General features: G+C 41.9%; 1 protein-coding gene across 2 annotated transcripts in view; it reads left to right on the top strand.

Annotated features, from left to right (window-relative positions):
- Positions 1 to 26,828, top strand: part of LOC124159431 (TNF receptor-associated factor 4) — a 736,683-nt gene that overhangs the window by 661,119 nt on the left and 48,736 nt on the right. The window contains exon 1 of one of the 2 annotated variants that reach the window (XM_046535239.1): positions 1,044 to 1,460. The exons of the other annotated variant lie outside the window; for it this stretch is intronic. Coding sequence (XP_046391195.1) covers positions 1,431 to 1,460 — 30 coding nt within the window. The 5' untranslated portion in view covers positions 1,044 to 1,430. Of the gene's footprint in view, positions 1 to 1,043; positions 1,461 to 26,828 lie in introns of those variants that run through there. 2 annotated transcript variants of the gene reach the window in all.

The following is a 26,828-nucleotide window of genomic DNA, read 5'->3' on the forward strand; positions in this document are numbered from 1 at the left end:
CTTCGCCGGCCAAACCGAAGGTCGCGGGTTCGAGACCCGCCAGGGTAAGTTACCCTTATCCATGGGCGTGTGTGAATGTCCTTCATTGTCAATTGTAAATTCCCCTTGTAAAGACCGTAAATGTGCTCTTTATGGGGTAATGGAAATAAAAAAGCAAATTTATTTTGAAGCAAATGATCCAACGTATAAATAAATTTATTGAATTATGATTGATATTGAAATTTAATGAATCATTGAAGTAAATGATTCAACGCTTAAATAAATAAATTTATTGAAATTGAAATTTATTTACTTGTTGGATCATTTACTTTAAAAAAATTAAGAATAATCTCATAAATAACTCCCATTTTCAAGATATCCTAAACATATAAAAGCTGGGTGTCAAAAAGATAGTCTTTACAATTGGTTATTAAAATTGGTATGGGAGGCAAAGAGGTCAAGAGAAGAATAGGTATTTGAGATTGAATTGAATTGAATGACACCAACAATAGTGAACAATCACATGGGTGTGATTGTTCAATATCGTTTCTGTAGTGAATTATAGAGCATTCCCCATCGTAAAAAGCCAAAGTTTGAGCTGTTTTCGGGGTAACTGGATAATAATGCAGTGCTTCCAACCAGTGATCATAATAAAAATCTAAACAATCCCGGAGATGCCTCATCTTGGTCCACGCAAGTCAAAACACGCTCCCAAGGGTCATGGGAGCCAGAGGGCAGCTCCTCCCTCGAGGGCAACCGCTTGCTTTCCCACCCCGGCAGCCAGCGGATCCACCGGCGATAGCAAGACGGTCTCACAGCCGTCAAGGCCGACTTTACACCCCCTCCCCCTCCCTTACTCCAGCCACGGAAAAGACAACTTCCCCTCCCCTTACGCCCCCACAACCATCCACAACTTCCCCTACTTTCCCTTCCTGTCTACCCCTCCCGGTCCTCCTTCCCCTCCGTGGCTTCACCTCCCCTACAACCAACCCCACCTCCCCTCCCATACCATCAACACGCACCGCCTTCCGTCCGGTACGGCAAGAAGCCAGCCCAGCCAGCCAGCCAGTCAGTGTCTGTGTACCGTGGAGATCGGACGCGTGAAGCGAATTCTCCTTCCGTCCGAACCAACGCAGAAGAATCCACTTTTTAAGTGTGTTACGTGGAATGTTTCGAGAGATTTTTTGTTGAACAGTGAGTGCGAAACATTCTTGCACCAGTCTCAATCACCAATTTTTTTCCTGGTGAACTACCCTTTCTTGTTAAAGGAGTATAAAAAGAATCTTCCCCGTTTAAAGGGGATATTTTAAGTGCCTTCCCTACGGAACTGCGAAATCCAAGGGAAATTGAAGGCCCCTGAGCCTTTGGTTTCATCCCGAACCCGTGACCGCAAAGAAGCGAAGACGATTCAAACACCGCAGCCTGTGGACCCTCTCAAGGGCCGCGACATCATGAGGGGAGGACATGCAGCATTGGGATCGGTACGCATTGAATTACTTTCCTTAACATTTACTCTCCCCATAGACCTTAGGTGCACACCATTTTTGCGAGTGTCATCGTACTTTTGATGCATCACGGCCATCAGCTTTACAGGAACGACTTTTGCCTCTTATTTAATTATCCTTAGGTTCCTCTAATTATACTAATTGTAAGTGACAAGGGTTCTCTGAGTGTTCAAGTATGAGAAATACACCCCTCATTCTGCTGTTTCTCACGTATTATGTCCATCTCCATTGGAAATTTTGGATGATTTTTATATGATTTGGATATCATAATGCCTAATGCGAATGCAAGGGAAGTTATCCTCCTGACTGATTCAGTGTATAATGTGACTATGAAAGTTAACGAAAGCACATAAAAAGTGATCGGGAATTGAAAAATGTTATTTGCTCAATATTTCATCACCCAGACAAGTGCATCGTAAATTTCCTCCAAATTGCATCACTACGCTGCGACCGCCGAGGGTTTCGAACAATAGCACAGTATTGTTTTCGCGACCATAGGTTGTAACACCTCTGTGCTCCTCAGCGCGTTTGTTTCCGGTATATAAATGAAGTGCTTCCCTTGATATGCTGAATTCAGGGCAGAAGAATAATTATTGTATGATTACAATGGTGTTCATAGGCGTGATGTTGTAAGAATGATAGTAAATAAATTATTATGATGAAAGCACTGCGGTTGTTTACGCGTAATTTAGAGCGAAAAAAGTGGCGAGAATAAGACAAAACGTTATATTTAGCAACAAAATGTGCGCCCAGTGACTGTTCAAATCGTGTTATAACCTCAACTTTATTAATATTGCAATCAAGGAAAGTTTGCTGTGTACTAGCAAGGAGCACTGCCTGACAATATCATCGTTGGGCCTAAGTGGCATAAAAAATAAATTAAGCGGTGGATAGTGTTTAGTAACTAGGAATTCAATACTGTGTTTACCTTATCCAAAGACTCCCACCTTAAAAAGAGTTTCTAAAAGAGCAATATATGGTGAGGTCAGAGGAACGTCAAAGATCGGTTCATGCTTGGTGTGAGCTCCATCACCAGCAGATATGTGTACATACGTTGGATGCTTGTTTTCATCGCAACGAAGGGTACAAACTAAGCACTCAATATCGGTAGAAACTTAGCCCCTACCAGACTCTCTTGCGAATGGTCGTTGTGTGTTACGTAAATATTGACGTAGAGAGAGTTGCCACGTTGTTTTTTTGCTCTTCCCATCTTTTCCGCGACCTTTGGGGATGTTTCAAAGTTATAGAATAGTTAAGCACCGGGACTATTCATTCCAACCGCCTAGATTTTTAAGCAAACGTATGTGATGATGGTCCTTGTAAACTACAGTGGTATTTACCGCACCCCACCCGAAAACGCGAACAGGGACCATATAAGGCCGGCTTGTACGTGTTTATGTGCCCGCGAACATGGAGTGATGCCTTTATTGACGACGATCGAAAAGTTTACTGCCCTCGTGATATCTTCGGGAGAACAGGAAAAGACAAAAAAATACCGTGCGAAGACTCTCAGCGCACTTCCTCCCCACATCCAATGCGAGAGAAAAACTTCTTACCCTCGTTTTTTTTTTAAATCTTTTATATCAATCAAAAATCGAAGATTACTTTCTCACCACTACTTCAGTTCGATAACTTCGAGAGAAATGGTCTCTGGTGTCAGTTGAGTTGAATCATCACAAACACTTATCTATGGCACCCCTGATGACCAACTCTTATACTGCATGGAGTGGAATGAGTTTTTTAATGCAAAAAGTCATGTCTTTCATTGGTCTATATGTTGCTAATGTTAATGATGCGATCTCACTTAGGTGTATTAATTGTCCAATATAATATATTTCAAATCCTGATCAAATTTTCAACCATTGGTAACGGGCAATAATAATCCGTAAATAAAAGACAACAGGTAACTCAAAGTCAGTGTATGTACGTACATTTCTGTGGTATTCACGGCTGGATGAATGAAAAATATTCCTTCAAAAGAATCATACGTAATGAATACCTAATCAAAATTTATCGTGCCGATACAATACGAAACACCATTACCTCAGTGATCGCATTAGAAGTGCTATTACTCAGCGTAATTTCTTTACTCCCCAGTGAGTTTCCCAGGGTGGTGTGCTGGCCAGGCAGTCCTTAGTAGCATGCATTGTATCGAAAATATCCTTTGTTAACGACAGTTGATATGGTAAAAGTCGAACATTGTCAGCACTTCACCTCATACGTCCGTTGTACCAGTACCTTGGCTCGGAGAGAAACAATCACGTTGGTTCGATTGTTTTTATCGCTCCATGTTTCCTTCATGTTTCCTCTCTTACCCTAGTGGAACGAAAGCGTATAGCGGTTATGCCCTTCCAAGTGCTCGCCGATATAACGGCGGAAGTGGTAGAGGCCCTTCTGGGTCGCCGGTAGGATCGACAAGACGACGACACAAAGGTGACTGCGGAATATTTGCGACAATGGATGGTGGGGGAAAACAATCGAGGCACGATTTTGAGTCTGGAACAGTGTGGTCGATAACCTTTGTCATAGGGAGTTAGTTTATTATTTTTTCCTTTATGATCAGGGTTCAAACCCCTGGTGGTGGAGTACTCTCAAAGCATTATTGTTCGATAAATGGCTCTAGGGGTATCGCTGTTCACGACTGGCCTCGTCTTTTGCCGTTGCAAGAGGTTCACATGGGTGTTTCCACCTCACATTTTAAATTATGGATGCCTGACGTGGATGTGGTCCAACATAGGTGGCTAAATAAAGAATTAGCCTGCGACGAACCGATTTTAATGAACCCCAGCGAATAATTGAAGGAAAAAAACTAATAATTATTTCTTCCAAATAGTAATCTGGCATATTTTTCATATAGTCATATTGATTTCGCGCTTCTATCTGAAGTATCTAATCCATCCCGAAGTACAGCAGCTAGGGTATACATCAATTTTTTCTAGCTCGCAATTGTGTGTGATATCACTACCTATATTACAAGGTTATGATGGAGATTATATATAATATAAGCTTTAAGAGATTTCATACCAGTGACTGTGAATCCTAGTGTTTACAGGTTTATTCTATTATGCGATTACGCAAATTATATCGCACGAGATCGCTGTCCGCATTGAATTTTTCCCTTGTCGAGCGTCAATTTTGGAGAGGCTTATACAGTTTGCACCTTTCGTGGATAGCTTGTACTTGTTGATGGTACTTATTAATTCAGAAAAAAATGCTCTACCTACTATATTAGAGACTGTCTAACTTCGTGGAGAGTATATTAAATCCTACCAAATGAGCGGGCGCGTTCGAATCACCAGCCGGCAAGGAGGCGCTCTCCCGTCCGCGACCTATGGCGACCCCCGTGCTTGCCAGAAGGAAGCAGGTGTGCGTCATAGCGGTGCCCAAAATAAAAAGAGGGGCAGGGAACTGGAGGCTGTCTGGCGGTCGCCACCGCAGCTCTCTGGGTTTGGATTCGGGCGTTGGCCGGCGAAGGGGAAGTGCCCAACCCCGGCCGACAGAAGAGTGATCAGCGTCGTCACAATCATGAGCACCTGCGCTGCATAACTCCTCCTACCAGTGAAAAGAGTAGGGTGACAGTGGGTGTCATCGGAATTGTCTCCCACCCTTCGTGTGAAAAATGTTGTCAATTTTCGTGTAATTTTCCATTTTTTTTCAACTTCCACAATGACTTTCTATTGGCCGAAAAATGTAACCTCGTTCAAGCAGTGTTTCCCTAAGTTTGCTTTCTTAGGTGAGGATGGATCTCTCCCAGAATCAAGCAGTGGGCGTGTGAATTTTTCAATTTCGGGTAAGAAGTTAGATCTTTTCTTTGGGCCATCTTCGATTTAGTACTAACTTGTGGCAACCAGAGGCATGTGAAGGATTGGAATAGACGTAATGCTGAGATTGTTTTGAGTGGAGCTCAGTTTTATAGGGTATAGGTTATCTATAGTTGTTATTATATAAATTTGTGTGAAAGAATTCATTTGTTACGAAATTCTTCGACAGCACATCGCTTACCTTATCTACCTCAATCTTGTATCTAAGAATAGTTTTTTTCAATCAGTGGTATTTGATAATAATACTTAAAATTTCTTTCTGCAATGTACTGAAAATGATTTCATCAGGAGGCAAATGCATTGAAGTTTTCATGGCTTCAGCTGGTGCTAATTAAATATTTTAAGAACTGAATACAATTTCAATGGAAAAATATTTTTTTACCGAGTTAAAATCTTCAGCCAGATCATAGAGGTACCAACGTCTCTATATGAGCGATTGCAGGTTATATATGTTCCTTGTTTTGCACTCTTTGACCTGGTAAGAAACACCAGACAAATTCGCTTATGTTTGCGAAACGTCTTCTCCGGATTTCCATCGATATAAATCATTATAAAACACCGACGTTTCACTGATGAAGATGGACGAGTCGTTCGCTGAAACGTTGGTGACTTACAACGATTCAAACGGATCATACGTAATAGATACCTAATCAAAATTTATCGTGCCACCACAGTACATTACTTCAGCGATCACATTACAAGTGCTATTACCGAGGCTAATTTCTATACTCTCCAGTGATAAAGTTAAGAGTTTACGACTCATAAACATGGCTTATACCTATAATATCCCTTGTTAACGACAGTTGATATGCTAAAAGTCGAGCATTGTCAACACTTAACCTCTACGTCTGATGTGCCGGTACATTGTCTTGGAGAGAAACAGTCATGCCGGTTCGACTGTTTTTATCGCTCCGTGTTTCTTTCATGTTTCCTCTCTTGCCCTAGTGGAACGAAAGCGTATTATCCAAGGGAAGCGGTAATGCCGTTCAAAGTTCTCGCCGATATTAAAGCGGAAATGGTAGAGGCCCTTCTTCAGAGATTCAAGCCGCTGGAAATCCCGGAAAGACTTCACGCAAATAATTCGCCGGGAAAGAATTACATCATATTTTTCGAATATGTTGCTCGCCTGAAATGATGAAACCGCAGCTAGGAACAATGTAATAACCAGCATGACCATCTATGCTTAAATTATGTTCACGCGTTCATAATTAGATGCGATGATTGTGCATATATATTCGAGTGGAAATGGCAAATCCCACCGCGCCGTCCTAGAGGTGAATGTGCACGAGGGGAGGGAATGTGCAGCAAGGCAAAGGCGGCGGAGGCTGCAAATGGGTCTCGGGGTTCCCTTCCAGCTGTCGGCCAAGACGCATGGGAGAGGTGGCTCTTGAGGTCATTTATTCACCGTTAACGCAATCGCGGAGGGAAAGCACCGCCGCCGCCGAGCCGGTTGAGAGGAACGAGAATCGAACGCGCGACCTTCGGGTTTCGCCGGCAGTGCTCACTTGAATGCACTTTCGTGCGATCGGCAGGGGAGATATCAACGCTTCTACTCTCGCAAGGAAAGAGCCAAACCGCGAGGCAGCGACACGGTTACAGGAGTTTTCCGTTGGACAGGCCTGCCTCTTCTATACGCTGCTTCAGTCCAAGGACGAAAAGAGATGTCAGAATTGAAAGATCGCCAACTAAACAGATTTAGATGTACTTGAGTGTTTTCTGGGCGGGAAATGGCAATCTATTGCTCTGGAATATTGCTAGAATTATTTAGTAAATCTACTGAGTTTCTAAAGCCTCAGAAGTTCAATTATTTAAATCGGTTATTACGTTCGTTAATACTACGGGTTCCCATAGTGAGTATAATTGTTGATATTCCTGGAATTAGTGAAGAATTTTCCACGCATGAAACTGATACATAGGATTTTTTAATTAGTCTATTTTAATCACTACCTGCTAAAGTGTAATAAGTGACAAATTGAACCTAATATTGATGGTAACAAAATGTATTTTCAACTTAAAATACATTTTAATTCACGGTTACATTGTGAACTTATCTCAAGAGCGTAACCAAATCCTTCTGTTTTCAGGTTTGCTGAGATAGATGTTGCGTAATCTACTGATTCCAATTGTTTACCACTGTTTTCTTTGTAACACAAAGAAAGTATTTATCTACTTCTGCCGTTCTTTATTTCTACAGATTGAGGTTTCGGCACATAATGCCATTTTCAAGATGACATTATCTGCCCAAACCTGGTTCGGTAGAAATAAAGAAGTTTAGACGCAGACAATTGTTTTCATTATATTAAATATCAAAGATTTCCTCTGAATTACGTCGAAACTACATCTTTTCCAATTTTTTCTTAGTAGATTAATTTTTTTACTTATTTGATTCACAAGTAATTGTGACGTGGAAGAGATGGAGATAGATAACTTATTTCCTAATTTTCCTGTCGAATACGAATATGAAGTTGAGGAGGTCTCGGGCTGTATTAGCAGAACGCAGAGCGAGGCATCGCCCTGCCGCTCGCCTTCCGTTTCGTTAATTTCTTTTTTCTTTTGGGGAGGCCGTCTCGGGGTCGAGTAGGAAGCGTGCCGTCGAGCGGAGGCAAAGGAGGTTACGGGGCTTACAGCAATCGCGTCCGCCGAAGACGACTCCCATCCTCCGCCTCGGACCGTATTGTGTGCCTCACTTCTCAGTCAGCATCCCGACCCGACCGCCGCCGCTGCCACTTTTCCGTTTACGGTGTGTTCCTCTCCCCCCCTCAGGCAAACAAACGTCCCACTCTTGGCCAATATCATTCATTATGCACCGCTCCCTGTCCCTCCTCAGCCTCCATCGCGGCCTCTCCCGTCTCTCCAGGAACCTATGCAGCGCTCGCCACCACGTAGACTTCTTCCATGGGTGATTTTTAATGGATTTAATTTATCGAAAGGCTTCATTTCCGATGGCGGTATACATTACTAAATTAGCGGTCGTCGATTGCTGTGGTTTGTCATAGCCGTTAGATATACATTGCCAGGGGCAACTGCTATTGGTCGTTGATTGTCATTGATAGTTGTTTGAATATGATTCTCTTATCCATGACGGTTGAGTAGTTGTGTTGAGTATACGTTTGTGTTGCTATTGCTTTTCTTGCAAATATGCCATATTACTTAAATAGAAATCTGTAGTAATACATCAGTCAGCATCAAGTCATTTCGTAAATAAGTTCCACGACGAACACGTCGAGAATGAACTAAGGTAAGGAAAGAGAATGAACTAATGAACTGTTTGTCTTTATTAGCCTTAGTTCATTCTAGACGTGTTCGTCGTGGAATTTATTTACGAAATGACTTGATACTGATTGAATTAAAGATTCCTATTTAATTAATATGGCACATTTGCAAGAAAAGCAGTAGCAACGCAAACGTATTGTCCACAACGTACGGCTAGTTGCTATCAAAGCGCCCTCATGGCCCATAGCTAAAGTGGAAACTGAACTCAGCACATAAAATAATGTTTTTAACTACCTATAACCCTTTTATCCCGGGGGGGCATTTAGGTACTTACTAGCTGATTTTCACATTCACGCAATTCCTCTTATTCCATTCCAATGGCTGTCACGATGTGCATGTTGACATTGGAGATGATCAAGAATCGGTCAATGTAGTCGTCGATTTACCAGTCAAAAGTGCAGCCCAAGTGTGGAATGGTATTCACGGGGCAGAGTGGCGTGTAGAAACTTGTCTACTCCTGGTGATTTCAACGACTTCAGCTCTTAAGCGAGATCGGCAAGAGTAATTTATGTATAAAAAAAATAGCAGCAGTGAGCGAGGCGACTACCTGTTGAGTCGGTGGGAGGGGGGAAAGGGTGATTTTAAGGGGTGGGGATTGATTAATAATCCAAAAGGCAGCAATCACACTCCCTTCACTCAGAATGGAAATGGAAATCTTTCGCGCTCGACCTTCGCACTTCATTTTCCACGTAGTTCAGCATGTGTAATGGATAATTCGAGGTAACCGCTGCATACCTTGGCACCACCAATAAGGAATGTGTCCTATACACGGTTGTAGTAGCAATTTTCGGTATTTTCCAGCATTTATTCTAGCAAATGAAGTTATAGCGACAATTCTTTCTATCTGAAAGCCTTCCTGTAAAACAATGAGTGACAATGTTTGCGTCTGTGAGGTGGAATATTGAAAACCTCGACCGATCGTCGATCCATCCTGGTTATCTAAAGATCATTTTTCGAAGAAAGTTTGATTTACAGGAAAGAAAGCCATTATTCCTCGGCAGTTTCCAATTCGGTGACCTTATTGACCAGATTCATAGCCCTCACTGCAATGCACGCCTGGTTTGACATTCTTTCACCCTCGAAGAAACCTAGAGGCATCTTTACAGCGAATCGGCTGTCGGTACGTGCTGTAGTTACGAATAACATCTTTCCAGACGACTCCACCTATCTACTTCTGCCTTTCCATCTCGTCTCTCCTTGCGAGGAATTTCTAAGGTCCATCCCCCACCCTCATTCCCCCCTCACCTCCACGACGCCTCATCCTTCCAAAGCATTTCCCCTCGAGCGACGGCCGAGACTCCAAGCGGTGACAAGACCAAATTTCGTCACGTTTTGAGATCGTAGCCTTATACGTCCCTCCCTTATGACTACCTGTTTTTTTGTGTGTTCCCGTGTGTGTTTGTACTTGAAAATCAGCTTTTCAGCTGAAATTGAGTTCACCTCATTCATTCGCAAAATGTGTATGTATAGCTTTCATTGTAACTAAATACCGATCATGATGAAATCGATTTCATTTTCAGTTAGGAAAAAAACCCTCGCACGAAACGGCTGGTAATGATGACTGACGATCCTGTGGAACGTGATTTCCTCCGATCGGTTCTCATGAATTTTAAAATTTACCACATAGTGGAATTTATCCTTTTTTATATTTACGATATGCATTTAACCACACTCGAGTTTTTAATCGTTTTCAACGGGCGCACGATGCATGCATACGATATGACCAGAAAATTAGAAGCCAATTGTGCAAATACGGTCTTCACTGAGGATTTCTGAATTGTAAACATCAAGGAAAACAAAATATGTAAACACTAATGAAATTGACAAATTTTCGTATGCGAGGTGAACGATCGCCAGAACAAAATTGTTATACAAATGCTAGACCTCAGCAATGGAAGTAGAATCGGTCATAATTCCCATGGGATAATAAATAATTAAATAATTTCTTTATAGAATAGGTCATCTCTGCTTGCATAGCTTTAGAGACAGAAGAAATAATAACCCTTTTACAGCACTTTCAGTGTATGGAAAACAAGTTCTTGAATGGGGTTTTAAAGGAATTAGTAATTCCTAGCGTATTATGTAAAAGCTCTAAGGTTTAACACGACACCAGGAGTCAGTATTTTTCCTTTAACAGAATTTGAAAAAAAAATGTAATGCCATAATATCAATATTTCCTTCCGTTATTGGTGAAAGTTTATTTGCTTAGTCTGGAAATGAATGTGCCACCTCTACATTGATGGTGGAATAACATTAATTTCTACGGCAGTGGATAAATATCTACTCGTTTGGCAAAGTACATCGATAAAAAACATGTTTTCCAATAAACTCAATTGTGTTTGTTACGAAAAGAGACGAGAATCTTTGCTATTCTTCTCGCACTCGATATAATGATACTCACTGCGATATTCTATTCTGTTTTGTTTTTAACGTCCAGACAACCTCGCCCTTGCGCTCGGCAAGAGATGAGGAGCTGGGTTTGACGCGTATGCAAGACGAGAAGTCGTCAAGCGAGACTTTATAAGACTCTTTGAAATGCCTCCGCGGTTGCATCCCCTCCTTCCCATCGACCGGGCAGCGACCACTCCCCCTGCCGACCACTCCCTTCCCCTTCCCTGCCGTCCGCCGTCGTCGACGATGTCTCGGGGAGAAAAAAAGCGCCTTCCCAACCCACCACTAATATCTCATCTTTCCCTTTTATATAATTGAGCCCCAAGTGGACGACGAAGTTTTCCTCCGCGAATCTCATCCACGGGCATTTTTCTAAGCCGTTGTCACAGGCCTTTCTCGTATCTAGGAAAATATATTGGAAGATTAGATGAGTCGTTACAGTTTTTTATGCATGGCATTATATTAAAATAGCATCCGCCATGGCGAATAGAATGGATGCGGAGTAGAATAGCGAAGATTATGCCCAAGAGCACCGTTTTGCTTCTCGATTTCTCGGTTCAATTATTTTATTTTTTTATTCGTTAGAATTTATTCGAGTGAATAAAAACTCGAGAACCAACTCAGGATTCAACATTTTTTGCAATTGTTGCTGGGCATACTCGGCCGGTTTTAATGACTTCGAGGATAAGTATACGATTTTAATTTAATAAAAATAAACCTACGATAATTTAAACAATATCATTGACTTCCAAATAGATTGATCCGATACGGTTCATAGAATATATGGTGATACTGTTGCTGGGTCCGCAGGGATTGGCAGAAAGTAACGAAAACTTGCGATCATGGGCCATTGGTATCCCAAGACCATCGTTTTGGTTCTCGATTTGTCGGTACACTAATTGCCGGGAATCGATAGTAAAGTTTAGAATTAATGAAGTAAAATGTCATATCATCAGCCCAAGCGAAGTGATAGTGTACCTTTTCGATGCATCCTTGAATCACCTAGCCTTGTCCTCTTTCATACCTAATATACCTTTTATACTCCATCAATGCCAGCAAAAAATGTAAGAACTACGATGAGTATACTATGTCTTTTAATACTATTCAATATTACCTAATACACCTGTTCCATCAACGTCAAGAAAAAATATACACAATGAGCATATTATTCCTATTAATAATATTCAATAATATTTGCTTTAATATTATTCCTCCAATTGCTTTAATTGCAAGCAGCAGTAAAGGAAAACCTTTCTCCCGGGCCAAAATTGAACCCCCGGTCAGGATGGGAAGCTATCACCACATAAGGTCTCCCACAATTTTGCTTTAGTTCTCCAGACCAGTTTTGCAACTGGGTCATACATGGAACTACTCGAAATAATGACGGGCTCTTTTCGGACTAATATATTAACGTATACGTATGCGCTGTCCGAAACATTGACACCACTCAATCTTCCTGAAAACACCCTCACAGCACCGTGGGAACTTCACACGTTCCAGCAAGTGGGACACTTACTTTCTCCATGTACCTTGTGGCTTCCTTGGAAAGTCTCCTCCGCAAAGATTCGCCTTGGTGTTTTGGCATGAGGCTTGAAGTCTCTCTCACGATTAAAATTGGGAGTCCAGGCTAGCCATGAGTACGTTCTTTACAAAAATTCTTCTTCTTATGCGTGAGAGTGGGCGAGTTTCATCTAGACTTGCCGTATGAAATTTTAGATCGTGAACTATCTTAAAATACCCTAAGTCATACAATTCATTACACGCGACAACCTTCGACGAAGCTAGTAATGTGGGGCTGAAAAGAAAATCTTGCCAAAAACAGTAGATGTGTGTATCATAGTACCAAACAAATAGAGATAATGTCAGTTAATCCTGGCGATCTCTTTATTATTGAATGCATTCCTAATATTTATGCACTTAAAATTCTAAGACTTGCTCGCGATCAAGTCTACGTTCTATGAAAACGACACCTGGAATTTATTTCTTTATTTGCGGGGAAGAGGGTATTTTTTTAACCCTAGCTATTGATCCTTTTTCCCATTAACAAATCGAGGAAAAATGCAACCGTTGATTGGTGGAAAGGAGGATTACACATGGTTTGTCATTGAGTGGCGTTCTATCGCTTCAAAATCCACATTTACTTTGCTACAAATAAATGAGATTTCAGGGTGACACTATCAATGTTTTTTAATTATTTTTCCTAAGTCCCTCTGCGGTACACTCTCGCATCGATTTCACCACGTGTAAGTTTAAAGGGACGCGCACCAGACCTTGCCCCGAGCCAGATTCAAGTAAACAAGACCGGACACGAGACAACCCTGGTACGCAAGCTCTTCCATGGGGTAGTTGGGGGGAGGGGGGGCGACGTAGGAGGAATCCAGATCTTTTTTCACTTTTCTCTCCTCCGTTCCTCGCGTTGGTCTTTTTCCCCCACCGCAAAGGCAGCAAGGCGAGGCGGGTCAGCTGTTCCCACGCCTTCTCTCACACACGCACTCGGGAACGCACGCACCCCGCGGTGGGAAGACGCACGCTACGCACCGACCCTCATCAACCCTCCTCCTCCGCCTCCCCGACCATCCCTCCAGTATCTCAAAAATTTCTCCATTTATTATCTATTCTTGCCTGTTACGACGGGGGCTAAATACCGGCTTACTAACCCCGAAGGTCGCGGGTTAAATTCCACCCTTATTTCATGATATTTCTCCGCCCTGAGTGTGGTTGTATGAGATGTTCCATTTAATGAGAAAGTTACAACTGGTGCTTATATCGATTTGCTAAATAAGAACTTATTATAATGCGTTGTCTCATGCGTAACTTCAAGGAATCGACTCAAAATAATGAAACGTAAAAACGCGTAAATTTTATACAGTACGATCTAAGTTTCGACTTGTGACGTGTATCTGGTTCATATGCATCGAAGATCTAATAAGGCTTCTCCGATGCATATGTACCAATTGATGACAAGTCACGTCAAAACCTATTCGTGTAGTATTCATGTAGAAATACAAGTTTTTTTACATTTAATACAGTAAAGACTTCATAATTACAATATAAAGTTTGAGTCACCGTAAAAGGGGCAGAATATACCAACCAATTATTGGTGTAACAAAAAGATGCTTGAATAGATTGCTAGGAAGTATCTAACTGCAGTCATTGAGTTACTGAAATTCAATGCTAAGAGCTATTTTTTTAGCTAAAGCCGGCATAACTCTCGTATCATGGATTCCATCTCTTCCTATATCATCATCAACCATGCTTCTCCTGATCAGACACCATGTTGGCTGTAATATTCCCTGCCCTCAACTCACCTCTACACGCCCCCCAACCTTAACATATACATAAGCGTTGGATCCGTGAGCGTGCTTCAAAAACCCTTTCACCGTTCCCCCAGGTTGGGGGTAAACAGGAGGGAGGGGGGAGAGGTCGACCCAACCGCACTCTTGCGGCCGGCCGCTGGAAACATTCCACACGCATACACACCGAGACAGAAGTGGTCCGCGGTGCTACAGCCTATCCTCTGGATCCATGTGCTCATGTGTCCTCAGAGGATACCTCAGCAGGGACAAAGCGCACATCCCGTCCCTATCCTCTTTGCCCGGGGGCCACGACCTTACCACGTGGGAAAGGGAGACTGGAATTCTTGAGGTGCAAATGAGATGCTCACGCCCGATTTGAGGTGCGATTTCCATGGATGAGGGAGGGGAGGCATGGACGAAGATAGGAGGCGATAAGGGGAGGAGAAGTGAGTGTGGCCAGCAAGAATGAGGACAGCAGCGTGTTGGATGATTACAGTGGCTCGTAGGAAGTGCGCAGCTTTTAACTGCTTTTATGCATTAAGAAATGTGAACTGTCCGGAATGTTTAAATTCAGATTAACGACACCAACCATGATAAAATATGAACACAAAATGGAAGTTTCCATACTTTAATATATAACTTCAATACCGACCATATGTTCAATACTGTCATTTTCGAAGTCAAATTAAGTCAAGGATCTTGAAAATGACATAGAGCGGCGAAACCATGGTCGGTAGTGGTGTTTTGAGGTGTGGAAATTACCATTTGTTGTTTATATTTTATCATGGGTATATCAAATTTCCACCACGTCAAGCCTGAACCGATTTCATACCGACAACAAATTTGCTGACGTTAAAATGATAAAAATCAGTAATGTGTCAAAAATTTATAATGACTCCGACCACCATTATGAATCACCCCTGTTGATGACGGTAGGAAGGTCAAAATGTAGGTTGGCGTCGCTAAAAATCGGTGAACACCTCCTAATTTTATCATTTTTACTAACAAATATATTATAATGCTCACAAATCTACGCCTGCCGATATCCAGTTCATACAGATTTCATCTCCTTGCGACAGGCATGAAAAGGATTTGATTTAATTGTATACCCAATTGTTAAAAAAAGGGACGGAGGGAAATATTTAGCACAATCTGCCAAACTCTTTGAAGAATCTAGGTGGAGGCGATAATCTGAAATTTTATAAACTCGAAAGTGTTTTTGGGAAATGGGATTGGTGAAGAAGAGATAAGGGCTTACTATTGGTAAAGAGAGAGGTTAGAAGTTTTTCTAGCTAAAGAAACAAATATTTTTTTGAGATAATACTGATTCAAACTATTAAAACGTCGCAAGGGGGATCAGTCGGCGGTTACAAAAATCGATCTCACCTGGTGGTTTACATAAAAATATTTATAAGCTGCAGATCAGGTAAAAACGAATATATTCCATGAAGTAACATATTTAGCAGGTTGGAGATTTTATCCACATGTCGATCGTAAGGTTACTTAGATAAATTAACCAACAACTCAGAACTTGTGCGCACGTCTTCAATCTTTCGCCAAGTTGCTATTCTCAATATATTGATGCACATATTGTAAAGCAATAAAGAGAACGAGCAGTTGCAATCGAATAGTGTGGGGTGGGTTATAGGGAGAGGACCTTAGGGAGGACAAGTACATATAATGTCATACGCCCAATGCCTTGGCATCTTTCCACCCTTCATCAACCACCCTCGTGTTTTTCCACCCCCACAGATTTCCCATCATATCATCATCCCCTCCCTGTACAACCATCTCCTCTCACTCCCGCCAGCAACCCCCGGGTGAAAGCTGAGCACCGCAGCTCTTGGAATGCCCGTGTTGTTGTTTGTGTCGTCTCCTCGCGGTCGATTTGTATCGTTCGATTCGATCGATATGGCGTTACTTGATCCCGGTGGAAGGAGGATGAGGCGGAAGGACAAGTCGATACGTGGGAGAGAGAGGGAAAAGTGAATGATCGATGCATGTCCATGGGAAATTATTCCTGAGGAAGAATTCAAAATAGACGAAGAGGGCGAGAGGCAATTTGCAGCCACAAGTATGAGTGGCGCATCCTGCGGTGTTTCTCTAGCCGGCTTCGTTACGATGGGAGGCTGGGATACCGCTTAGAGTTCGCGACCCCTTTGTCCCACCCTTTGCATGTATCCCACCTCAACGTGATCAAGGGAACAGAAAGTTTGCTTGGTCAGGTAATTTAAATCCTCGCGCTGACATGAGGAGTCTGGCTCGCCGTGAAATTCCGATGCCAGATCGCGCAATAACGAGTATAGCTCGTCATCTGATTTTCACAATTTTATCACCATTTAGGGGGTAAACGTAAATGTTTTGAAAATGTTCAAAAATCCGAAATGTGCATAAAGAACTAATGTATCATGAAATATAATGGATCAGAAGGAATAAAATGATTTTGTACTAGTAGCTATGGTTGTGTTCTCGATTTTTAACGATCACTTTTTATTTCTCTGTTATACGATGATTACAAACTAAAAAAATTCAATTTATTACCTACTACTCTAAAATGGAACCACTGAAAAAAAAGTAGAGGATATGAGCACGATATTCAGAAAATAAAGTGAAGTTGAATGGATTAACGTTGGCGTTTGCCCACGTTCACCTTGCAATGTCCTTGAAACATCTGCATTCATCATGTCTAATGCCTCGCGAGTGACGAAAATATGTTTGCCTAGTTTTTGCAATTGTGCTGCGAAAATTAATATTATATTACTGGACTCTTGAGTAATTCATTACAAAATATATCGATGGTGACTAAAATATCATCATATAAAAACAGGATAGGCGACTTCAATTGATCAAGATGAGAGGTTTTATTCCTTTAAGAAAAAATACCAGATCGCAAAATTTATAATGCATGAAAATTGATGCTTTTCCCTAAACAAATAAGTCATCGAACAGCCACCTGAATGGTTTTACGACTATTCACTTCTTGGGTTCCTTTATAAAAATCAATTATATGTATTGAATAACCCATTGTTAACCAGAACGCTGAGCACAATTCTAAGGCCGTCACAGCTCGCCGTGTGAAATCAACTCTCAGTACGAAGGATCTTCAGGAGGGTAAGGAATTCAACCATCTGCGTGGAAATAATCGATTGCGATGATGACAGAGCAACAGTCTGGAACTACCATTTATCGGGGAGCCGTTCGAATCCCCATTCAGAAGAGGAGCCTCCTCTGAATTTCTCGCGGCAAAATTGCATTCCTTAGTGCAAGAACGGCTGGATAAACGCACGGGTGCAACAGTGGCGGGGGGTTTCGTCACCAATTCGTTGCCTGGGTTACCTAAGCGCGGAGGAAGGGGGGGGGGAGGAAAATGGAAAAGGGCAGCAGGCGAATATCACGCACTCGCGGAGGTATATATCGAAGGGAATCGTAAGAAGAGATCGTCTCTATACATGCGCTTGCGCTCTCTCCCGGATCCGATCGTGATCTACCGTCGCATTGCACGCCGGGATGCGGGAGAATTCCCGAAGGGTGACGTACATCTCGCCTCTTCCCTCTCACTTTGCTCTCATCCCTTTCAATAACATCGTATTTCAAGAGATAGATTTCCAGCATCTCAGGAATTCTATGGTGAGGGTAAATTCATCGACGGCTTGCTTCACAAATACATGTGTGTCAATTTAAGGATCGGTGAGAGTAGGGTAAAAATGTTAACTGTCTCTGGTTGGTGCTCCACAATTTTTATTTGCGGGATCACGATTGAGCATTTCACGACATAAATTCAATGTAAAAGTCGAGCACAATCCAAAAAAATGCATGTATCAATGTCATACTTACACCGGGATTAAATTTTTTTTCTGTTGTTTTCTCAATTATGTCCGCCATACTTATTTCCACTGTGATTTCGTGGTATTCTTCATTTTCACAGCAATTATTAGTTGTTAACACAATAAATAGGAAATGGCAGGGACCCTTCTTTAAGTTACAATAAATAAAAAATGTAGCCGTATGCAATGTTGGCATAGCGAACTCCAAATCTACATAAATAGTAAAAGATTAAATATAGGGAGTAAATGTGTTTGTTTTGCTGTTTCGTCCCGTGAATATTTGAAAAATTATTTAAATAAGTGTATTGAAGTAGGCATTCGTGATTGAAGTTATGTAACGGAAGGAAATCTGCAGGGAATACATCACGCTGCAAAACCATGCGGTACTCCTCCCGCGGGGCGAAAGTCGAGGAAGGAATGGGGTGCCCTGCTTTCGAAGCTCCGACAAGTCCTCAGCGGCCTTCGCTGGCATCTGCAAATCCCTCTCGGAGATGGGAGGGAAAAATAAAAAGGAACGACTATGGCCGTGCGGGAGGCGGTGAAAGGATTTCAACGCTCGCATCGGAACGAGGGCGAAGCGTAATAGCAGCGGGGGGTGAGGGGGTGGGGTGAGTGAATTTGTGGTGTGGGTGTAAGAATAAGAGAAAATGTGACAGAATTGAACAAAGGGATGAGAAATAATGAAAATAAATATAATTTTATATAAAAACGACGTTTTTATCGCGAAGTATAAAAAAAGACAAAATAATTTCAGCTCGGAATTGTTCTTATGTACGCATACCATTTACATTTACATTACAAAAATTACATTGTAAATTTCATGTCTTATCTGCCTCCTCTTTTTGTTTTAGCTCTTTCTTCTTGTCCCAGTAAATTATTGTTCAATCAATGTTTCAATGAAATTTGTTGTAAACAAATTTGTTGCTATGTGAAGAATGATCGCAGGCTTTCCCGACGTATAGAATTGTGGAAGGTTTCTCGGGATTTCCACCGGGTCGGGTTCTCCAACTCCACCTCGGCCGACGCGTCGGCGACGTTTCGATGAACGAGTTGTCCACCGTCATCAGGGCAGCCATGACGATGCGCTGATGACGATGGACAACTCGCACATCGGAACGTCGGCCGAGATGGAGTTAGAGAACCTAGTTAGTTAGTTGGAGAGTAGACTAGTTAGACCTGACCCGGTTGAAATCTCGAGTAACCTTCCATAATTGTTGCTATGGCTCTATCATCCTTGTTCCTTAAATGATCGCAGCGCCGCTATCAGATTTTGGTGGCCATTTTTAAAACTAATCTCCATATTTAATTTTAAATCATGAATAACAATTGAAATGCAGTTAAAAATCATCACAAAAGTGTTAGAATATATCATTGTTATCTGGTTCTGAGTTATCCTAAAAATTTCAACTTGATACCGGAGAGATAGTTAACATTGAGTTTCAAGATTCGATCTGGACAAGATGACATACGATAAAGTGAGTTTATAAAAAACGTTATAAAAAGACGTCCACTCTTGCTCTCTCGTCTCACATTAGCCTCGGCCGCGCTAATTTTAGGGAAACCGGATCGCTATTTCTTTTCTGCGAGGACGCTTTTTGGAGGGTTTTCCTTTCGCTTCCTGCCCTTTGTCCTGGGCCGGGATCACACGGCACGATTGGCGTGTAGAAGGAAAGGTAACAGAAGACGCATTTTTACGGTGGAAATGTTATGGGAAATAGCCGACGCTTTGAAGTGAAGGTGGGGGTTACAACTTGCGAGATTGGGGGAAAACGTAGGAGTCAAACCTTTCGAATCATTCCTCGAGCAATCTTGTTGCGGCGCACAGAAATAGAGGTGTTCATGAAAACAATTGAAGATGTCGCCTATGTTTTCCCACATATTTTCTCGTCTTCCCACATTCAGGACTATGCACTAATGTGAGCCCACATTTAATGATGTTTTTTTATTTCAAAAATATCTTAAGTACACTAATGAGGGAATGATAAAATCAAGCAACATGAAGTAGCCATTTAATGGGATTGATTTTGTCACTGTGTGGGATTGATTGAGTCACCGTATTGTGCATAGCGGAACCATAACCGAGAGTATACTTTAATTAAATCACTAATTTCATTGCAAAAAAAATAACAAAGATTGGGTGAAGGGGTGATAATTCGGACATCATGACATCTTAGTGTAACCTTTAAAGATGAAATTATAAAGGGTTGTTCTTCATCTGCAACCTGAACTTTAAAAATAAATAAATCACTCTCTTCCTCCACCTTGGAGAGATAGAAACAGCATCTTCAAGTGAGCCAGGTGGTACGCAATCGACCCTCTTAACGGTAAGCAGCAATTTCATCCTGTCCGTGACGTCAAGCAAGTAGGAACGAGTCGGAACGTTTCGATAGCCGCACCTTGCTTGCCGGAATCGCAATCCGCGAAAGCCTCGCTGGACGGCGGAAAGATGTGCTTCCTTGAGGAGAGCAATTGCAAAAGGACGGAGATTGGGGACTACGCTACGCTGAGTACCTTTGGTAACCTTACGTTTATAGTCGCGATGTTCAGCCGTTGCTGGTAATCGAAGTGGCTGGTGGCTTGTATTTTGTGTGTGGCGTTATTTTTCTGTGTGGCTGCGTTTATTGATTTATTGTGTTGGTCTAGTTATTGCGGTTTTTGATCTGGAGTATTTTAAGTGTGGATGGTCGTTGTAATTCCAGAGTGGTTGCAGTAGAGGGGTGTGCGTTTTGTTTAATGAGTGTTGGAATGATTTAGCTATGTCAGTTAGGCATTATGTTGGTGTTATGATTTTAAGGTTTTCGTGTATGGGGGCGCCCATGATTGTCCTTAGCGTCTTGTTCTGTATTACGATGAGTTTATGAGTGTGTTAGCTATGGATCCCCAGACTGGTTTACCATGTATGAGAAGTGACCGGATCATGGCTGTGTAGAGTATCTTTTCAGTGTAGCTAACTCCTAGGTGAGGACTTTTGAGGAGTGGGTAAATGGCTGCAGACGCACTTTTTGCTTTTCGAACCGCCGCCTCGGTGTTGGATATTTATTGGCGAGGATAATATTGCCTGCTTTTTGACTGGTCCGGACAGGTCGCGGCTCGTCTGGACTCGCTCTTGCCATTTGATTCTTCTTCCGCTACTTCCCTGTTCGGCTGGCGCTTTCTTGGTTCGCACAAGGGGGTGGGGTAGAGGCAGGTGGGTTGCAGCGGCTGCTGGGTCAGGAGTCGGGGGATGAGGAAAAGGTGCGACTGCCGTGGAGGGTTGAAGATTTCAGGGGATTCAACAATAACAACTTCCTCTCCTATTTCGGGGAAAGGAAGGGGAATTGGTTGAAATCCGACGTAGGGGGCGTCGTAGATTTCGACTTGCATTATGGGGGTGGCCGCCTCAACTTTTTTATTTGCCTATCATCATGCTTCGGCATAAGGTTCCCATTCAAGTTCGCCATATATAAATGTTGTTACTTTTACGATGAGACCAAAGAAACTTGAATAAATTATGTTAATACGAGGTTGTTATTTACCTTAAAAATATCTTGTAAAAGTAAAATTCTTTTTAAAACAACGCTATAATTATTACCTCGGTATGGGCATTCAATGAAACTACAGCGTTAGAATTCGATGATTGTTGTTTACTCAATCATATTTATTGAAAAACACTGGAGGAAGTTCTGGCCACATAATATTGAAATGTAAAAATTCGGAAAATGGCTACTTCTTTAGGGCTTAGGGGTAGTCCAGAAACAAATTAAAATGAAAAAAATCACGATTTCTTTTCTCTTCAGGTATTTCATGTTAATATACTGGTAAATACTTTCCCGTGCCAGGCATAGAAATCAAATCCATTTAAGACTTTTTACGGTATGATTATCCCTTACCCGTATCATTAATGCTTCAACAAGTGAATCGTACGCTTGTTCACTCGATAAAGGCCAGTATCTACAATTGGTCATTTCGAAATAGTTAGATCATTCCATTATGCGGATTACGAATCCAGCGAAAAAGCAATCAAGGCCACTCTGGACGTCATTTTCAAACTTTAGTAAAAGTTATATTTTTATTCCTTTGCGTGCATTTTCACCACTCTGTATATAAACACCGTCGCCAGCGTTACATTACAAATTAGCGCTGGGTCAGCACGACATTGGAGAGAAGACGAGCGTCAATTAGCACGGTTAGATAAGTCCAGGATAAATGGACTCGTTCCGGACCGGCGATCCTTCCAGAATATTTTACGCCTTTCGTGCATTCGTGAAACTGAGGGAGGAGTGGTGCGATGCGATTTTTTTCTTCGACCACCTGCCCGCGAAACGAAACGAGATACGGGGGGAGAGAGAGAAAAAAACGGGATACCCAAAAACTACGATTTCTTCTTTGGAGGCAAGGAGGATTCCTTTATTTTATTCAGATTTTTATTTGCTCGCTTCGAGCTCTGGCGGAACGGTGTTCCGTTCCAAGTCTTCCTCCTTTCCCAGGCGCACTCACGCCATAAGAGAATCTCTGCGAGAAAGAGATGTTCGCGACCGTGGAGAGAAAAAAAAGTCTGGGAGTTAAGGATAAATAAGGTTAAGGAAGCATTCCCTAATTTTCTGCGGTACATTGTTTATGGTGAGCTGAGAGAGGAAGGACCAGTAAAAAACGGCGAGAGGAGATAAATCTCCGATGAGCAAATCTCTTCATTTGATGGTACGACGCATAATGATGACGGTTTGTAAGCAATTGGAACGAGACGGTTTTCGATTCGGTTTGGATGAAAACGTTTTGAATGTTGAAGTAGGCATTGAAAGCAACTGAATCTTAGAACCCTAATTCACGGAAATGGAACTAATAAATAGAAACACCTCCCATAGTTTTAGACTTACTTATGAAGTTGAGTAAAAAGAAAATATCGAGATTCGGATCCATTTTGATTCGAAACCTTAATTAACTGATTAATTAAGCATAGATATACTCATTCCTCATACCTCGGCTTCGAGGTCTATCTCGTCTTTCATAGCAAGTAAAAATATACCGTCTCATTTTCTTTCTGCTAGGTGACTATTTGCACTCTTAGCGAATACCATGATTAAGCACAGTGAACACATGAAGAATCCTATATTTAAGTGCCAAAAGTACATAGCTCGCGCCCTTACTGCTCTAACGAGAGTAAAATCTCAATCTATCCATATGCACTTCCATCGAATGCCTTTCTAACGCTTAACAGGCTACTATAGACGGATAGCAATTTCGCATTCGTGGAACTAGGTGCTTTCGGCATAGAGGCTTTCAAGAATCAATTGAGGCACGAGTAGTCGAGCGTTAGCATCGATTTCCACGTATTCCAATACACTATCAGTTATCTCGCTGCTCCGAGGACTTATCTACGCATACTCATTACCGAGCATAACTTCTTTCCTTCGGAAGTGTTCGCGGACTAAGGAAAAAAATGAGATTCCTACACACTCCATTTTCTCTTCACCGTCTTTTTTTAAGTCCCTCTTCTTTGTGTACGTGGCTTATTTTTTTGCTCGGGCGAGTGTTTCCATTGTTCTCCTTGCGCCTCGGTGGCCGCGATTGTTCTTAAAGCTCCGGCATTCTCATTACTTAAGCGGAAACAAGCGTAGGCAATTCATTTGTTGCTGCCCAGGGCGAAATGTAGAACTTCCGGAGCGAACTGCTATAGATTTCGATCGCCGCGCAACGCTTTCGAACTCATGGTACACTACATCTGCATACTACACTGCTATAGACGGGTTAGAAGAGGGATATGGGGATGTTGGGACACAAATTACGAAAAGTTTGAGAATAGGTCAACGAGATGGACCCTGAGAGGTGACTAGAGTGAAGCCCAATAGCGAGGGGAGATATGCAAAAAGGTGGGCGGATAACTACCATCAAAGGATGGCAAATGGGCCACAGGGAGATGAATTGGATAAGTGCCATATAAAAAGGTAGTTCAGCTAAACGTCATGGTTTTATTGATTACTGGTGGATGAGAGGGAACATATTTTTCTATCAACTAAAGATAAAAGGGTATTGAAATCAAGTCGTTTACGCACATAATTCAAATAACATATCTACTATCTTTATATCAAATTGTCAATGGGAGTGAAAACAATAGATCACAGACTTTGCAGGAATGACTAAAACTTGAAACTATCATCGTTTATACTGTGATAGCTTAAATTTTCCATAACATAAGCTAGAAATAAATGAAACTAAAACCGCTAAAATTTCGGCGATTTGTACCAAAATAAAAGCGTTATCGTTAAAAAAATGCACTTAAATGAATAATTACGCTGTTGAGATGCGTTCATTTTAATTGACAGACGCGTCTGTCAATTAAAATGAACGCATCTCAACAAAAACTGCAATAATCAAGTACATTTCAGAAAACGTTCGGTGTTTTTTCTAATTAATTACGCTACCGCCGTGGGATGTTTGATTAAAAATGAAACTTTCTCCCTTTCTGAAATTCAGATCCACCAGTTCTGGGAACGAAGAGTAAGTACGTTTAATTAGTTATGTTTTCCCAGAAATTGTTCAAAAAATTAAATTAGGCTCACACACCATGCCGGTCACGTCATTATTATGTAATAATAATTTTACCTCCAAAGTACACCAATTAAAAAGCAGAGACTGGTGTTTTTTCCCTCCTAGATTTCTATCCCCCTTATAATCAGACGTGCGCCAGAAATATCTGCTACCGAATGGTGAAGCATCAAGGCTAGAGAATGTTAAATTCATTAATTTATTCTTTATTTTTTTCTTTCATAATTAATTTTTAAATTGTTAAAGCTTGATCATCAGTTCATCAAATATCCAATATGAGCCACGACGTACTTTTTAAAAGATAAAGACACACTTCTCGAACCAGGTTAAATCACTCAAGAGCAGCGGTAAACCAGACGCTGTTGGGAAATGTACCGTTTGCCGCTGAATCTTGACTGGTATATCGGGCTTGACTGCGAAATGAACGCACGGCATCGACAATTAAAAATCTCCGTAAGACGCCCAAGATTTCCTTAACGAGAAACGACTAACCTTTTTCTCTCATAGCTGAGAAGTATTGCCCCACCAACTCCCTCCCCGTCGTCCTACATTCTGAAGCCTGGATTGCAGGCTTCGTCATTCGGAGGCAGATAGTTCTGACGCAGGTCTGATTATAAGGGTGATAGAAAACTAGGAGCTAAAAAAAATCAGCAGTCACTTCTTTTAATTGCGAGTCGGTACAATAGTGTGTCTTAGCCTCGGGCGCAGTCGGCAGCTGTTGGCGTGGAAAGTTGCACCGCCGACGACACGATAAGTCGTGCTCTAAGGATCGCAAATAAAGCATAGGGATCGCAACATTCCCTGCAATTTATCCGACAGATTAATGTCTTTTATTCGATTTCCTCTCCATTACGGAAAGTGTGGAACTATCTACCTATTAAATTTAAACTAAGCTCACCCATTGTTTGAGGTGTATAAGGAATTTTAAGTCCATGGTTACGATGTATCCCATTCGCTACTTGCGACTCATCCGACTGATTCCATTCTTTTGCCTTTCCATAGAATAAAATTTCAAAATAGGGGACCATCTATCATTTAAGATCAAAACCTGCCTTACCCATCTTTGAAGAACGGGCATTTTCTATTCTAATTCCAATATTACAAAGTAATTAGTGAGATTCGATATATCACAATTTTTCCTTGGCTTCGACTTAGAAATACCATTTTTTTCTGCTGAATTTTTACTTGATATCATTTTTTCTCCAATTTTATTTTACAAAAATTTAAAACGCGTTTTGTAAAAATGAAGCCACATTAGGGAATCTGGTTAGTAATTATAACTTTGGGTGTTAAATACATTATAGGAATCAATGGTCGTTTCAGAAATATCCACGGCGTTTTCTTTCTCTACAGATGAAATACCCACTTGTATTTGAGGGCCACTAATAAATGAATAATAAGATGTAAAAAGCTCAGCACTTTTGTTGACAAGCTATACTATCTTAACGATAGCTTCTACGGTACGTAAAGTCGGTTAAGCTGAAGTCCTGATGTTCAATCTATCGACCTCATAGGGCATCATCATTATGCTATCCTCGCCTCGCTGGCATTATTGACCAGACTCCGTGCTATATCGGCCGAATCTTACCGTTAATCTCACAAGGGAGAGAGTACGGTTTACATCGACACACGATCCACCTGATTGCGCAAGACGAAACGACTGCAGCTTTGTCCTTGCTGACAACAGGGATTCCACCCCATCCCCTGCAAAACGATCGGGGTGATAAAGTAATGACGGCAGCACCACCTACTCAGTAGTGTGCCTTCGCTATTCTTCATCGCCGCGCCGCCGCTGCAAAAGCCTTCGGTTTCGGGTCGAGCTTCGAGAACGCCATGGAAAATGCATTTCGTAACAGTTAAGCGGTTCACGACGCGAGTGAGGAGAATTCGTATTTTCATACTATCGGCGTCGTGGGATCTCTAGTTTGGAGTCCCCCCACTGCCCGCTCTCCCCCCAGATTCTTTGTCCTGTTGTGAAGTTCCTTTACGTTCGTAATCTATGGTATACATCTCCTCCCACGCCCTCTCCCATTCTCAATGGGGCCACCATCGACCTTGGGTTGTCGGTTCACTGGGTTAAAACGAGCGACTGCGCGGATACGAGCGTGATATCTGGAAAATTATTTGCCACGAAAGACGTGGTGGCTCAAATGCACGTTCATTATTACGGGCCCCGAGAGCGCGCGCGTTCTCACTCTACCCCGCCAAATCGTGTTG

The sequence above is a fragment of the Ischnura elegans genome, chromosome 5 (assembly GCF_921293095.1).
Source record: "Ischnura elegans chromosome 5, ioIscEleg1.1, whole genome shotgun sequence".
In the NCBI taxonomy this organism is placed as follows: domain Eukaryota; kingdom Metazoa; phylum Arthropoda; class Insecta; order Odonata; family Coenagrionidae; genus Ischnura; species Ischnura elegans.